The sequence below is a fragment of the Equus caballus genome, chromosome 11, assembly GCF_041296265.1.
Source record: "Equus caballus isolate H_3958 breed thoroughbred chromosome 11, TB-T2T, whole genome shotgun sequence".
Taxonomy (NCBI): domain Eukaryota; kingdom Metazoa; phylum Chordata; class Mammalia; order Perissodactyla; family Equidae; genus Equus; species Equus caballus.
Genome location: NC_091694.1, coordinates 26402658 through 26417597, shown reverse-complemented (window position 1 = coordinate 26417597; position 14940 = coordinate 26402658). Strand labels below are relative to the sequence as shown.

The window sequence follows — 14940 nt, the reverse complement described above, 5'->3', positions numbered from 1 at the left end:
ACTGTATCATAAGAAACAAACAGACATGGGTTTTTCTCAAACAGTAGCAAGAAAAATGCTTGCTGTGCAGACCCTGGGCAGCCCCAAGAGAGGGAAATGAAAACCCCATGCCTAAATTTGTCCCTTCCTACTTCATCTCCTTTCTTTGTTCAGGCCTTCCTCCTCTCCACCCCAGGATTATTTCCTTAATCCTCCCGACCCCATCTGCAAGGTTCCATCCTGTGCCACATTGGAAGAGCTCTCACCTGGGCTCGGCAAAACATTTCCTTTTTCTCCCACTGGGTAGTAACACAGTGCCAACCCTGGCTCTGAGCCTCGTTAGATTGATTAGGCAAGGAGTTATGCAAACTGCTGTTTATCTACACACCACAGGGCCTCCCCCTGAGCTCCTGGAATCCGGACCAGGATAACTCCAAAACCTCTCTGGTGTCCTTTTCTTTCTTTTTTCTTTACATGGCGTTCATGAAAAGTAATTAATTGTGACATAAGCAGTAATAAATTACAGTTTATAGACTCTAGGCACAATATAAATATTTTTCCTGAAAGCCAAGTTAGAAGAAATTCCTGTCTAAAATGAGATGTAAAATAGCAGTTGAAATAAATATTCGAACCGAATGGTCCCATGGACTGTCAAAAGAAGAAAGAACGGTGTAATCTATCTCTGCAATAATGGGCATATAATAGTAGGATCGTTTTCAGCCCATTTCCCCATCCTGCTAGGCAAGAATTGGCTCAGATAAGGAAAAAGAGCCAAACAAGTGGGGGGGAGGGGCAAGGGGGGGGCGCACACCAATTATTTTTTGATGCCTGGTAAACAGCCTGCGCGAGAGGATAAGACTTTTCTGGCTCTCAAACACTCTTTTTTCTCTTTCCATGTGCCTGTCCTCCTCCCTGGAAGCTGCGGGGCGGGGAGGTCTAAAAATAGTCGGTGAATCACGGCGGATAATAATGTGCCGCCGTTGCATAAGCAGCCGGCCTGGGCGCCGGGGCCGAGGGTAGGAACGGAAAAGATCTGGGTCGGGGTTGTCACTCCGAATAGGTTCCCCCAGAGCCGGCCTTCGGGAGGCGCGGCCGGGGAGGAGGCTTGGGCCTGCGGGCCGGGAGTAGCAGGGGCGCGGCGGGCGGGCGGGCGGCCGGCGGGAGGGAGCCGGAGCCCCGGGCTGGGCGCGGGCGGCGGCGCGAGCAGGGCGGGCGAGCTCCGCGCTCTGTCCCCATGGCGGGGAGCGGGCCGCGGCGGCGGCGGCGCTGCTAGGCCCGGGGTGGGGGCCCGGGGCCGAGGGGAAGATGAGCGCCCTACTAGAGCAGAAGGAGCAGCAGGAGAGGCTGCGGGAGGCCGCGGCCTTGGGGGACATTCGGGAGGTGCAGAAACTGGTGGAGAGCGGGGTGGATGTGAACTCCCAAAATGAGGTCAACGGCTGGTAAGTGGGGAGCGGGGGAGGCCTAGGGTCAGAGCCGCGGGCCCGGGGCGTGGGGCGGCCGGCCGCGCCCTCTGCCCAGCGCTGCCCGTGGCGCCCCGGGGCTGTGCGCTCCGGTCGGGAGGCCAGTCCCGGCCCCCGGCCCGGGGCCGTGGGAGCACGGCCTGCCCGAATCCCGGCCCAGGTGTCTTCCCGGGCAGCGCCTCCCGGACCCTGGCACCCCGCGCCGGCCCCGCGCCCCCTGGCTCGCTTGGCCGGATTGGTGCTGGCTGCAATTCTCCGAGACTAACATGGAGCTCACCCCACTTCCAGCGTTGGGTTATTTTGCCAGAGGTGCTTCTGAAGAACACATCTGTGCAGAGCAAAAAGCATAAGCAGCTGAGCAAAAATGAATCGTACAAACCAGCACGATTTCTTTTCCCAAGACCAGAAAAAAAAAAAGCCCCCCACTATTCTGCTTCTCTGTTGTCTCAGGGCAGCAGTGATTTTCTGCTGTCTCCAGCTGCCTGTCGAGGGAAGAATACTCATTCGTTTATCCTTTAGTGTTTTGCTTTGTTTTCTTGTTAAAATTTCAAATATAGAATTTGATCCAAGGCTTTATTAGATGCCTGCCTGCAATTGAGTCCTTCCCCATTAAATAAGGAGTCTCATTTTAGGATGTGCTGTTGGTTAGATTTTTAGCTTTAAGTTACTGAGTGTGGTGTTATTCTGCCCTCTTTGCATTTAAATTTTTATTTGATCCAGGTAATGCTTAACCAGCCTGTTGGGCTAGCTTAAAGAATATTGCAAATGTTTTATGTTTTAAAGGAGAATCATACATTTTAGAACTGAAAGGAACATTGGAGATGGGTTGAACCCCAGAGAATAACTTGCCCTAGGTCACTCAACTATTAATATGAATAGCCAGGACCAGAACCACGGTTTCCTGACACCTCACAAATGTATCTACTTCTTTACCCTAAAGAAAACAGCCTCGGTAGCTCTCCAGAAAGCCAGGAAACAGTAGATACTGCCTTTTTATTTTGTTTTGTTTAAAAGTGTTTGCAAACAAGCTTGCTGTTCTGCGTGTGGCTTCTCTGAGCGTTGTGGGTGGTTCACAAGCTGTGAGTCACTGTTTGGGCGCTGGGGGGCAGTGTTGTGTAGAAGAAGGAGCCTGGCCTTCCTGCGGGTTCTTCTCCGTTCCTGTCTAGCTCTGCGACCTTGCGGAGTCACTTCATTTTCCAGTTATTTCGAAAGAGTGTTACGAGCATAACAAGCACTGAATGAAGCATAATATAAATAAGCTAACATTTATTGAGCTTGCTCTGTAGCACAAGCAGGTTCTAAGTGCTTCACATGTATCATCTCATTCACAACTACTCAGCGACACAGCTGTTTTTAGTCTCTCCATTTTGCAGATGAGGAAACTGAGGCCCAGAAAGATTAAGTAATTCCTCCAGGGTCATAGAATTTACAGTAACTATGGAGCTGGAGTGGTCTAGTTGTTAAGATTTGGCCTTCTCATCACTGCAACCCAGGTTCATTTCCTGGTCAGGGAACCACACCATCCGTCTGTCGGTTGTTATACTGAGGCAGCTGCATGTTGCTGTGATACTGAAAGCTCTGCCACCAGTATTTCAAATACCAGCAGGGTCACCCATGGTGGACAGGTTTCAGTGGAGTCTTCTAGACTAAGACAGACTGGGAAGAAGGACCTGGTCACCCACTTCCAGAAAAATTGGCCATGATACCCATGAATAGCAGCGGAACATTGTCTGATAGAGTGCAGGAAGGTGAGAGGATGGAGCAAAAAGACTGGGCAGGCTTCCACTCTGCTATCCACAGGGTCGGTGGGAGTCAGAATCCACTTAATGACACTAGCAAGTGGAGCTGGGAAATGAACCCAGTGTCTGACTCCAGACCCTACTCTCCTAACCACAGTGCCTGTGCATGGTAGATGCTGAGTAAGTGTAAGTTGAATCTGAAGTTACCTGAAGAGGCTTCTCATAGCTTTAATTGGGGAAGGTGTAAATAGGCACCTCAAATTCAACATGTCCAGGGTGAATTCCCAGTCTCCTCTCATCCTCCCAACTGCCTCGGGCCTGCTCCTCTGAGGCCTCCTCATCTCGGCATCTGAGGTGCTCAGACCGGAATCCTCGGTGTCCTGCCTGCCTCCTGTCTTTCCCCCACACCCCACATCCAGTTCTGCCAGCTCCACCTTCAGCCATAGTCAGAATCTGGCCATTTCTCACTAGCTCCACCACGACACCTCGGAGACGGAGCCACCATCATTCTGTCTCCTCCGTTGTCGCGGGAGCCCCCTAATTAGTCTCCTTGCTTCTACCCTCATGCCCTAATAGACTTTTCTCAACACAGCAGCTAGAGGGATAGTGACTTAGAAAACATGTCATACAACAGCAATCACATGGAGACAGAGATTGAACTGGAGGTTAGCAGAGGGGAAGGCGGGGGGAGGAGGGCCGAACAGGTGATTAGGGGTGTGTGTGTGGTGATGGATGGTAATTAGTCTTTGGGTGGTGAACATGATGTAATCTACACAGGAATTGAAATATAATGTTGTATACCTGAAATTTATATAATGTTATAAACCGATGTTACCACAATAAAAAAACCCCATACATGTCGGGTCATTTCACTGGGCTCAGAACCCCCTAGGGACTCCCATCTCACTCGGTAACAGCCCACAGCGTCCTCTGGTTTCTACTCCTTGCGCCCCATCCTCCCTCCTTACCTCTGTGTCTCATCTTGGGATTTGCCCCCTTCTTCCCTTCATGCTGCTCCCCTGACCTCCTTGCTTTTCCTGAAACACCAGTCACTGTCCTGATTCAAGGCCTTAATCTTCCCTCCCCTCCTTTAGGTCTCAGCTTAGATGGTAACTTCTAGGTGAGCCTTTCCTTGGCCTTCAATTTGAAATTGCACCATGCCTCTCTCCTGCCTCTGGCATTCCCTGCTCCCTTCCTTGCTTTAATGTCCCTATATCACTTAATCACCACCTAGCATACTGTTTGTTTTGCTTATTCACTTTGCTGACTGCCTCAGTTTCCTCATCTGTAAGACGGGGGAATGTTGACAATGGTACTTCACTCATGGGCTGTTTAGAGGATTACATAAGTTAATTTATGTAAAGCCTTTAGAACAATGTCCAGCATGTACAAAGTTATATCTGTGTTAACTTATTATTTTTCTTATTACTAAGCAGTGTGCTAGGTAATGGGATATAAAGATTACCATCAAAAACTTACTCTCTAGCATAGAAAAGCAGAAAAGTTACTGCTTGCGATTCTTAGTTGCTCAGAAACCACAATTTTAGCACTAATGAATGATGCTCAGTACCTCTGGTCTGAAATACTTCCCAGCACTAATAGAATATTCTGACTGCAAATTTAAAGCTTAAAGAGTTGAAGTTCAAAGATAGAGTTCCCACATCGATTTTAATTTGTGTCATGCATACCCCTTGACTTTAAGGAACAAGTATAATGGCTCATGAAGAAGTTGAAAATATTGGCTGGCTGCAATGGCTCTGAGTTATGGCTGCCCCGAGCCACACAGGTCTGGACTGTAAATGATGTTCACTAGGGCACAGGGCTGAGGGGGACGTGCTGTGTTGACTTAACCCCATTTTACATGGTGATGCTTTAGCTACTTGGTTTGTCCCAGAGTGTCTCAGACCCACTGACAGTAAATTACCTCCTTCACTCTCAAGCTTGTCATGGACAGGTGATTTACTACTAGCAAGTGAGCACTTTATTTCCAAAAGAGAACATATTTTTCTCATCGTGTTCCATTCATTTCTGAGTGCTCGCTTATCATTGTAATTATTCACTTTTCAAGCCTAGGCCACAGACATCACGCCCAAACACGCTCTCAGCTGCAGTTTGCCCAAAATCAAGGATGCATTGGTTCCTTCTACCCTGAGCAATGTCCACCTTGTTCTTCATTGACTTGTTCAGCAAATATGAAGCACCTATGTGTCCAAGCAGACACTTCCTTATCTTCATGGAGCTTATATTTTAGTAGTTTAGATCAAGACTCTTCCCTTATTTTTGCCAAATTGATGGTCTTTTCATCATAATGTACACCTTAATGGCACCTGGATAATCTAATTCTAATGGATAATAGTGTGAAATGTCACTGAAACGTCAGTGGAGTTGCTCTCAGCCAGCCAGAAAGCTAGCTTTCTGTGAGTCATGAATGTTAAGGTACCCAGCGCAAATCAGCTTTTTCCTGGAACCAAATAAACTTTCTAGAGAGTTATGTTTCCCAGGTTAGTGACCTGAACTCTCACTATTGAACATACGTTCTGTATTTGACTCTAAGCTCTGAAGATACTTATCTCAGTTCAATTAGAGAGTTGGTGAATGGGGACATTTCAAAACAGAGGGGAAAAAAAGTATTTTCCTTCTGTAATATTATTCAGCTTTGGTAACTGGGGACGAATTTAGTAGCTCTGAATCCTTTCATTTCTGTTAAGATGGAGTTTTTGCTGGCATGATAATCATATTTCTATGCAGTGTTAAAATAATAGCCCTTCAGAGTGTGAATAATCTCTTCCTATGTGTCCAATATTAAATAATTAGTTTTACTTAAATGCGTCTAATACGTTAGAAGAATTTGTTCTCGAAAATGTTGGTCATTGATGTGCATTTTTAAAGTGCCTAAGGAATTAAGGTCTGTGTGCAGTGCCTTACTCTAAGCAGATGAGGGTATGTTTGTGGCCTTCTGGAGAGAACTAGAGAAAGCAGCTTTTTTAAAAACGGAAATTTGGAAATCCATTTTTTTTTGGTGAAGGAAAGAAAAGTAAAGACAACAGGAGCAAAGCAGCTGAAATTCAGACAGGAATATCTGCTGTAGTAATAATAATTTTAGTGGCAGAGAAAGCTGTAGATAGGAGATAGTTATTAGCCTCACAATATTTAATCTTCAAGTGACATTTGATGCATATGAAGCGAGTTTCCATAGTCCCTAAAAAGGAATGTGGCAATATAAAAATCTATTTTAAAGAGACTGGGATAATCTAATGAGCAATACTGATAGAGTAACACTCAGCAATACCATTAGAGTTAGCCAGCCAGCCTTCCGGAAGCCATTGAAATTAAAGCTCCTAGGATAGATTAGTTTTTCCCAAGGGCCAGAAATGAAATTTAAAAATAAATTTTAAGCATACTAAATATTTTGATTATCTGTTTTCTGAAAAGAAAGGTTGAGATTACCAGCCTGGTTCTAGCTGAACTCTAACAGGCTTGCATATATTTATTTACTAACATGTAGAATTTGATATCCCAAATCACCCCTCCTCTTTTTAAATCACTCTGTCTTCCTTTTCTTTGCGACAGGACCTGCTTACACTGGGCATGTAAACGCAATCATGGTCAGGTGGTCTCTTACTTGTTAAAATCAGGAGCTGACAAAGAGATTCTGACCACAAAAGGAGAAATGCCAGTCCAGTTAACATCAAGGAGAGAAATCAGGAAGATTATGGGAGGTGAGTCTGTGTTTTGGGGCAACTTTTGATTTTGTCAGACTAATTTAAGACTTGTGGTATATTATCAGCTGTATTCTTTTTTTTTTTTTTTGATGAAGATTAGCCCTGAGCTAACTACTGTCTATCCTCCTGTTTTTGCTGAGGAAGACTGGCCCTGAGCTAACATCCATGCCCATCTTCCTCTACTTTATATGTGGGACGCCTACCACAGCATGGCTTTTGCCAAGCGGTGTCATGTCCCCACCCGGGATCCGAACCGGCAAAGCGCAGGCCCCCGAGAAGTGGAACGTGCAAACTTAACCTCTGCGCCACCGGTTCTGCACCATATTAGCTGTATTCTTGATGCCAGTCAAACAACTAGTCTGTTTCTAAAAGTAAAGATAGTATTACTGTGCCGAAGTAGTAATTCCATGCTGTTTCTGGAAAGGTAGGCTTAGAGGGTTTTATTTTTTTAATCTGTAAAATTTAAGAAGATAAAAATGGTAATCATAAACCCAATGAAATATTTTCTCTTCTGACTTGAAGAGGCCATAGACATTGACCAAAATATTTCTCATACACCAAAGGACGCTAGCTTTCACAAGACACTCTTTTCTTGGTAATTTTTCAAGGGTTATGTAAATGTTCTGTATTTTCTTCTTTTTAAGTGGAAGACGACAATGATGATGACGACAACCTCCCCCAGCTGAAGAAGGAGTCAGAACTGCCCTTTGTTCCCAACTATTTGGCCAACCCAGCCTTCCCTTTTATCTACACCCCTGCGGCAGAGGATTCAGCCCAGCTGCAGAACGGGGGCCCCTCCACACCTCCGGCATCACCCCCTGCAGATGGCTCACCTCCCTTGCTCTCCCCAGGGAACCCTCCGCTGCTGGGGGCCTTTCCCCGGGACCACACCTCTTTGGCACTCGTTCAGAACGGGGATGTGTCTGCCCCCTCTGCCATACTCAGAGCACCAGAAAGCACAAAACCGGGTCCTGTTTGTCAGCCACCAGTGAGTCAGAGTCGCTCATTGTTCTCTTCTGTCCCGTCCAAGCCACCAGTGTCTCTGGAGCCTCAGAATGGGACGTATGCAGGACCGGCGCCAGCATTCCAGCCATTTTTCTTCACTGGAGCGTTTCCATTTAACATGCAAGGTAACATCAGCAAACAGCCTCCGCAACAAGGCAGACGAGGTCCCGAAGCCTAGTGTTTCACTTCCCGGTTTTTGGGCAGTGGAGGTGGGATTTATTTATTTATTTTGAGTATAATTACAAACTTACAGAAAAGTTGCAAGAGTAGTATAAGGAGCTCTCTTTACTCAGATTCACAAATTATTTACCTTTTGCCCTTTTACCCTGAAATACTTGTGTGTACTTCCTAAGAACAAGGATACTCTCTTACGTAACCATGGTGCCATTATCAAATTTAGGAAATGTGACCTTGACATACTACTGTTCTCTAAGCCACAGTCTGTGTTTAAATTCTGTCACTTGTCTCAGCAGTGCCCTTTGTAGCCTTCTTCACTTCCTCCACCCCTGCCCTTTGCCCAGGGTCACTCATTGCATTTAGTTACCACGTCCTTTTAGTCTCTAGCCTGGAACATTTCCTCAGCCTTTCTCTATCATTTTGGACCTCAATATTTTGGAAGAGTCGAAGCCAGCTATTTTGTGGAACAATTTCCTATCATTCTTTCTCTATTTATTAGTTGATATTCTACTGTAAAGAAGAGCCTTTCCCTCTCCTCTATTTATATCAATGTGAACTCATAGATTCCTATTTTATTTCTTAGGTTATAATCCATTACTGTAACTATCTTGATGTTCAAATTATGCCAGATTTGTCTGGAGGGAACCCCTTCAAGCCAGTTCTTGTGTCCCTTGGACGTGTCCCATCATTCTGAGAGCACTTCCTTGTTTTCTGGTGCAGCCAGATGTTCCAGGCTCCCAGTGTAACTTTCCCAGCCCTGGAATCAGCCATTTCTCCAAGGAGCCCTGGTTCTTTTTGGTGGAGAATGGTATTCAAAAACCAGGATGTGGACACTTGGTGTGCTCATTGCTGAAGGTGTGTCATTTCTTCTAGGCCCACTCAGAGGACAAAGCCAAGAAAGAAAGAAAGAAAAAAGCTAAGCAAACAGACAAACACATGTATACATTTATATACACTTTTTTCTATATTTCTGTATCTATTTATCTATATTTTTGTTTGTTTTTGCTTGAGGAAGATTGTCACTGAGCTTACATCTGTGCCAACCTTCCTTTATTTTGTGTGGGATGCCGCCTCAGCATGGCTTGATGAGCAGTGCTAGGTCTGCGACTGGATACGAACCTGCAAACCCCAGGCCACAAAAGGAGAGCACGGGAACTTAGCTGCTACGCCACTGGACCAGCCCCCTCTCTATTTTTTTTTGTATAATTTTTTTTTAACTTTTTATTAAGATTACGATAGTTTACCACCTTGGGAAATTTCGGTTGTACGTTATTATTAGTCATGTTGTAGGTGCACCACTTCACCCTTTGTGCCCTCCCTCTCTCTATTTTTTCAGATATTAAAAACCCCAATTTGGGGCCAGCCTGGTGGCGCAGTGGTTAAGTGCACACGTTCCGCTTAGGTGGCCCGGGGTTCGCTGGTTCGGATCCCGGGTGCAGACATGGCACCGCTTGACAAAAGCCATGCTATGGTAGGCGTCCCACATATAAAGTAGAGGAAGATGGGCACGGATGTTAGCTCAGGGCCAGTCTTCCTTTGCAAAAAGGGGAGGATTGGCGACAGATGTTAGCTCAGGGCTAGTCTTCCTCAAAAAAAATTAAAAATAAAAACCACAATTCCTCCTGATGCCTCCAATTCCAGTCAAACACCACAGGGTACAGTCTAGTCTTACATTTCCTTTTTCGTTTAAGTAACTCCCTCACTTTCTGAACATCCTGCTGTTGTAGGTGCTGATAACAGTGGCCTAACGGTGCTGTGAGGGATTCCTATGTGAGGAGCAAAGCAGAACCATCAAACGCCCATAGGTGCTTGGCTTGGGCCATCTTGGTAGCTGGGCTCAGAATTTGGGGCAGACTGCTTAGATCCCAGACCCACGAATAATTGTGTTTATTTACTCCCAACGCCAAGGCGCCTTCCTTATTAAAGTGTATATATTCAAGTCAGACTTAGACTTTAATTGTTATTAGTAGCTTATCTTTTTGCTCGTTTACTGTGTTTATTGCAAAGAGTTTCATATTTCATAAATACCTTTAGATTCACAATTATTAAATCTTTTTAGAATAATTCGTGTTCTGTAGCTTGCCTTTTTTTCCCTTCTCTTCCCGTGCTTGTGTGTAGTTTGATTCCCAAACCCACTCTCAAGCCTTTATTGCCTCAGCTCCCACAGCAGAAGTGAATTACCCCTCTCTACAGCTGGGATGGCTGTCCCCTTCCCTTTTACTCCTGAACCACAGTCTTCTGGAAGAGATTAAATCATAGCTGACAATGCCAGAACCATCCATTAACATATCTCCCCCTTCTTATCTAGAACTGGTACTCAAGGTAAGGATTCAGAACCCATCTCTTCGAGAAAATGATTTCATTGAAATTGAACTGGACCGACAGGAGCTCACCTACCAAGAATTGCTCAGAGTGAGTTGCTGTGAGCTGGGTGTTAATCCAGATCAAGTGGAGAAGATCAGAAAGTTACCCAATACTCTGGTAAGAAAGGTAAGAAAGGTCTGTTAGGCATGAGTGAATGGTTGGCTGCTTTTTGCGTCTGGAAAATACCAGCTTCCTCCTTGGTTCTATGGGTCATAGTTGAAGAAATGAAAGAGAAGAGAAAAGGAGCAAAAGGTGGTTTCCCAAATGTAATCATTGAACTCTCTTTCCCTCTACTGGGTCTGTACAGACATTGGCATTTTTGAAAGTTATAGGATCCCAGAGAGAATTTCCTGAATTACCCTTCCCATGTACCTGTTTTCGGTTGTTTCCATAGTGATCTGTGAGTATTATCTTAGTGCGCTATCAGATGTGCCTTGTGTTTTATAGCAGAGGAGCCAGGTTAAATTGTAGGGCAAACCCACATAGATAGACGTGTGCTCCTCCAACATCTCTGGTTTCCTTGCACATCAGTAGGCTTCTGGCTCCTCAGGGCATCTGAGGAAAACTGATTCCTGAATTCCCTCTCCCTTCAAGGCCTGCTCATCCTCCAGCACTGCTGTTAAGGGTTCCCACCATTGCAACCCAATTCCTGCCCTGGGGAGCTTTCCTGCCCTCTCACTGACAGCCTGCCACAGGGATATTTGCTTTTTTGCTCTAGGCTTTAAAATGAGCCAAGATACTAGTATCAAAACAGCACACCAAAACATATAGAGACAAGTGGCTCCTCCTAATCTGTTTAACCTGTTTTCATTCTAGGACAAAGATGTTGCTCGACTTCAAGATTTCCAAGAGCTGGAATTGGTTCTAACAATAAGTGAAAATAACTTTCTGTTCAGAAATGCTGCATCCACACTGACTGAAAGGCCTTGCTACAACCGGAGAGCTTCAAAACTGACTTACTAATGCATCAGGACTGTTATCACTGCGCGTTGTGACAGTGTGTCACCTCTGGGCCAAGGACAAACCATTGATATGCCTTGGACGCCCGGGAGGGTCCCTGGTGCCACCGCATAGCATACACTAACATCGTTCTGCCAAGGTAGGAAGCCCCTGACCCCTAAGCAGCGGTGCCACGCTTCCAAGCCTCTTGGTGCACAATAAACCTATTGCTTGAAGCCATGAACAGCTGAGAAGTGGTCTGGAGAGGCAGCAGCCGGCGGTTCTGTATCAGTGTGTTTTATGTGCAGAATGTAAGAGAGTTGTCCAAGCAGAAGCTGAGAGAGAATGGAGCCTATTTCTAGCCGTTCCTGTTGACAGTGCACCTGAAGGGCCGGGTTGCACTTTTCTTGGTGTTGCATGCTCCCAACTCTCCTGAAATGTGAACTGACTAGAGAGGGAAACGGGGGAAAGCACAGGTACTGGACAAAGCAATTTCAGTGTGACTTGTGGCTGTGAGGTTTCACATAACATATTTATAAATGTAACTCAGGTTAAAGTACTTAGGAATACAGTTACCTAATTGTAAATACGCTGTTAACCAAAAGAGCTCCCCGTCCCCGCTCTTTCCTTTGTGAGCACTCATGACTGCCTCTGTCTCCAGTCTGCCCTCGCCTCCAGTCATCTCTGCATTAACTCCCCTTCGTGTCGCTAGAGGGCTCTCTGATGCTTTCTCAAAGAGCAACCACTTTTTTTTTTTTAACTCTGAAGCAGTTCCTGTCATCTACATGTTTAATTGCACCACATGAGAAGAGCACAAACATTGCTGGTCCGAGTTCTCCACTTTCATTGTCCACTAGGAATGAAAAGCAATTTTTGAGACTGAATCTGTTGCTATTTTAAAGGTTATTGTGGGAAACTGAGCTAAAGGAGTTAGCATCTTTATTTTTGTATCAAAGATAAAGGTTATTTTGAAATTATTAGGATTTTTACACAACTCTGAAATCTGTTTTTTGTAAACAAATTGTTTGATCTTGGGGATCCCCCACTACCGCCACCAATCCACTCAACAAAGTCAATTGTGAGCCTACCAGGCTTTGTTCTGGGAAAAACAAACACACATCTGATTAAACTCGAGCATGGCATCAGAATTTTTTAAAGAACGCATTCAAGGCTTCTTTCCCTTCCTTCAGTGTCATTACTGTTAAAAGAAAAGCCACTGTCTTGTTGAAACAAACAGCTTATTAACTCTAGAAATAAGAAGGAGCACGCTCGGACAGCCGGGAGAGCAGGGGCGCGCAGCAGCTGCCCAGGAGGCTCCCTGCTGTCTTGAGCAGCTTTTCCCATAGTGCCTCTAGCTTCCAAAGAAACTTCACTTCCAACTGGGTTAATTTTATCGGAACCCGCAACTGTGAGAGAACGTGTGAAGGTGCCCGTGGAAGAGGGTGTTGTGCTAAGATAATGGCCTCCTGCTGCGGCCTCGATGCTGAGCAGGGGCTGAGGTGTGTTCAAGGCCAACTGCATGGAGTCACTCTGTTCAGTGACTTAATTGTGTTCCGCCACTTAGTGATAGTGAGTAACTGGCCCTTGTCTGGCGTTTGCACAGCAGAGTAAAGGTTACTTATTACCCTCTTTCTATGAAGTGCTTTCGAGAAGAAACCTCCCTTGTGTTTCAGTCAATCAGAAGCTGGTTTATCTAGACATACGAACCTTTTTTTCCCTTTCCTTTGAAAAAAGTTATAATTTACTGATAAATTAAGGCTAGTTCTCTCCTGGAGTAAGTAAATTCAGTATTAATTCATTTTTAAATCACTGGGGTGAAAACTCTTCCAGCTATCCAGATCAATTCGAGATTTTCAGAAGCAGTGGAGGCCCCTGGCTGGGAGGGGTCTACACAGGACTAGCTCCAGGGCTTTCCTGGGCCTGGAAACGGAGGCCAGCGAGGGGTTCGGAGTCTCCAGTGAGAGATGAGTCCTGCACTGGGGCTCCTCCATTATAAGTCCTCTGGTCAACTGACTCCTGCGGACGGCAGTGGGGTAAGGCTGCACATTGCTGGTAGGTGAGTTTAAAGTCTTAATCTATGCATTCAGAGAAATATTTTTATAAGCTTTGTGTAATTTATAACAAGGATTCTTTTTAGCTCTGTTAACTGTGAATTCACCCCCCTCCTCCACTGCATATTTACCGCATGTGTTCACACTGTGTGTAAACATTCACTGAAGGTTTTTTTTGTGTGCATTGCTGACTGTTCAAACATAACAACTATTATTAAAATTAAATATTAACTGAGTTAAGTCATATTCTGTAATTCTGGCCTCCTAAACAGCACTATACTTCTAATCATAGGGGGTTCAAATTGTTGGAGAGCCCAGGGACAAGACACTCTGGGGAAGAATAGAAGGACCGTTCCCCACCTGGGCCACCTCCATCCGCTGCTGCCACGGCGCTCAGCCCATCAGTGGCACTGGGGACAGACACTCTGTGCGATGTCTTTCCTCCCGGTTCACAGCTTCATTTCCCCGGAGTAGCTGAGCCAGCGAGATGGAGGTCATCCTCTATTAACCACATCTTTTGATTATCCTATTTACTTTACACAACTGAGGCTCTCCTTTGGGCTGTCAGCACCTGTCAGGGCCTCAATGAGCTCAGAAGCAAACTCCTGAGACAGGAGAGGAAATAGAGCCTCACACCTTCAGATCTTCAGCTGAGAAGGATGCCGGATAATCTGCGTTTCTGTTGGTTTGGGGCAGCTAGGGCCTCACACAGCAGACGTCATGCCAAATTGGCCTAATAAATCAGGGAGCAGAGCAGAGACCTTTTCTTAGCACCGAGGAGAGGTAGAATAATTTGGGCATTTGTGCTTTCATACTTGCTTTATCACAAGGATGGAAGTCTTCTTCCATACACTCATAAACATCCTGGGCAGAAACAGCCTGCCAAAAAAAATGTGATTAACCTTTAACAAATGGTCCTGCAGCACAGGCCAACCCAGTGCATGGAGAAAAACCAGATCAAAGGAGCCATCTCCACACCTACTGCAAACCATTTCGGGTAGGGGAAAAACAAACCATCACTCACAACCACTCACATCGTACCGAGAATAAAGGTCGAGGAAATGAGAGGCTCAGAGGACACCCAAAAACTTAGGAAGGTAACAAAGAGAAGAGATCCATTCCAAATATAAGGCCTTGTGCCAGGCTGAGTGACCTGCAGAAAAATACTTCACTGGCTTGCTCAAGAATGCAAATTTAATTCCCGCCCTCATCTCCTTCACCTGCCTGGGACTGTCAGGGCAGGGGCAGCCTCTGGGCTCCTCTGTGCTCCCACATTCAGCTGCGGCCCGACCCAGGAAGGTGAGTGAGTCGGAGGCCTTGCTGGTGGTGGGGCCCTGTCTGGAGCAGACTTCTAAAGGAGCAGGAAATAAAGCACCATGCACTGCTCAGCCCCTAGAGAAGCAGGCTGAGAGGTCTGGGGGCCGATGTAAACATGGAGGTGTTCACCGCAGCTTTCCCAAGAGGCCTCGGGTCAGATTTCAGGGGCTTTATTTCTCCCCCCTTT

At 45.8% G+C, this 14940-nt stretch overlaps 1 protein-coding gene across 2 annotated transcripts; it reads left to right on the top strand.

Annotated features, from left to right (window-relative positions):
• The first annotated feature begins 1009 nt into the window (after positions 1-1009).
• ANKRD40 (ankyrin repeat domain 40) lies at positions 1010-13671 on the top strand. Of its 2 annotated transcripts, none has more exons than XM_023652755.2 (5): positions 1010-1418; positions 6749-6897; positions 7545-8030; positions 10391-10563; positions 11263-13671. In XM_023652755.2, the coding sequence occupies exons 1-5, from the start codon at positions 1285-1287 to the stop codon at positions 11407-11409; spliced, it is 1089 nt and encodes a 362-aa protein (XP_023508523.1). In that variant the 5' UTR covers positions 1010-1284; the 3' UTR covers positions 11410-13671. The 2 variants fall into 2 exon arrangements, with proteins under 2 accessions (XP_023508523.1, XP_023508521.1); XM_023652753.2 differs by having other exon boundaries at positions 1142-1418; positions 10391-10572.
• The last annotated feature ends 1269 nt before the right edge of the window (positions 13672-14940 follow it).

What these genes read in the sequence shown, in the direction of transcription:
- ANKRD40 (XM_023652753.2), top strand. Translation starts at nt 1,285, where the DNA reads ATGAGCGCCCTACTAGAGCAGAAGGAGCAGCAGGAGAGGCTGCGGGAG. An exon ending in GTTTCCATTTAACATGCAAG is followed by an intron (nt 8,031 to 10,390) that starts GTAACATCAGCA and finishes CTTCTTATCTAG; the next exon opens with AACTGGTACTCAAGGTAAGG. An exon ending in CCAATACTCTGGTAAGAAAG is followed by an intron (nt 10,573 to 11,262) that starts GTAAGAAAGGTC and finishes TTTTCATTCTAG; the next exon opens with GACAAAGATGTTGCTCGACT.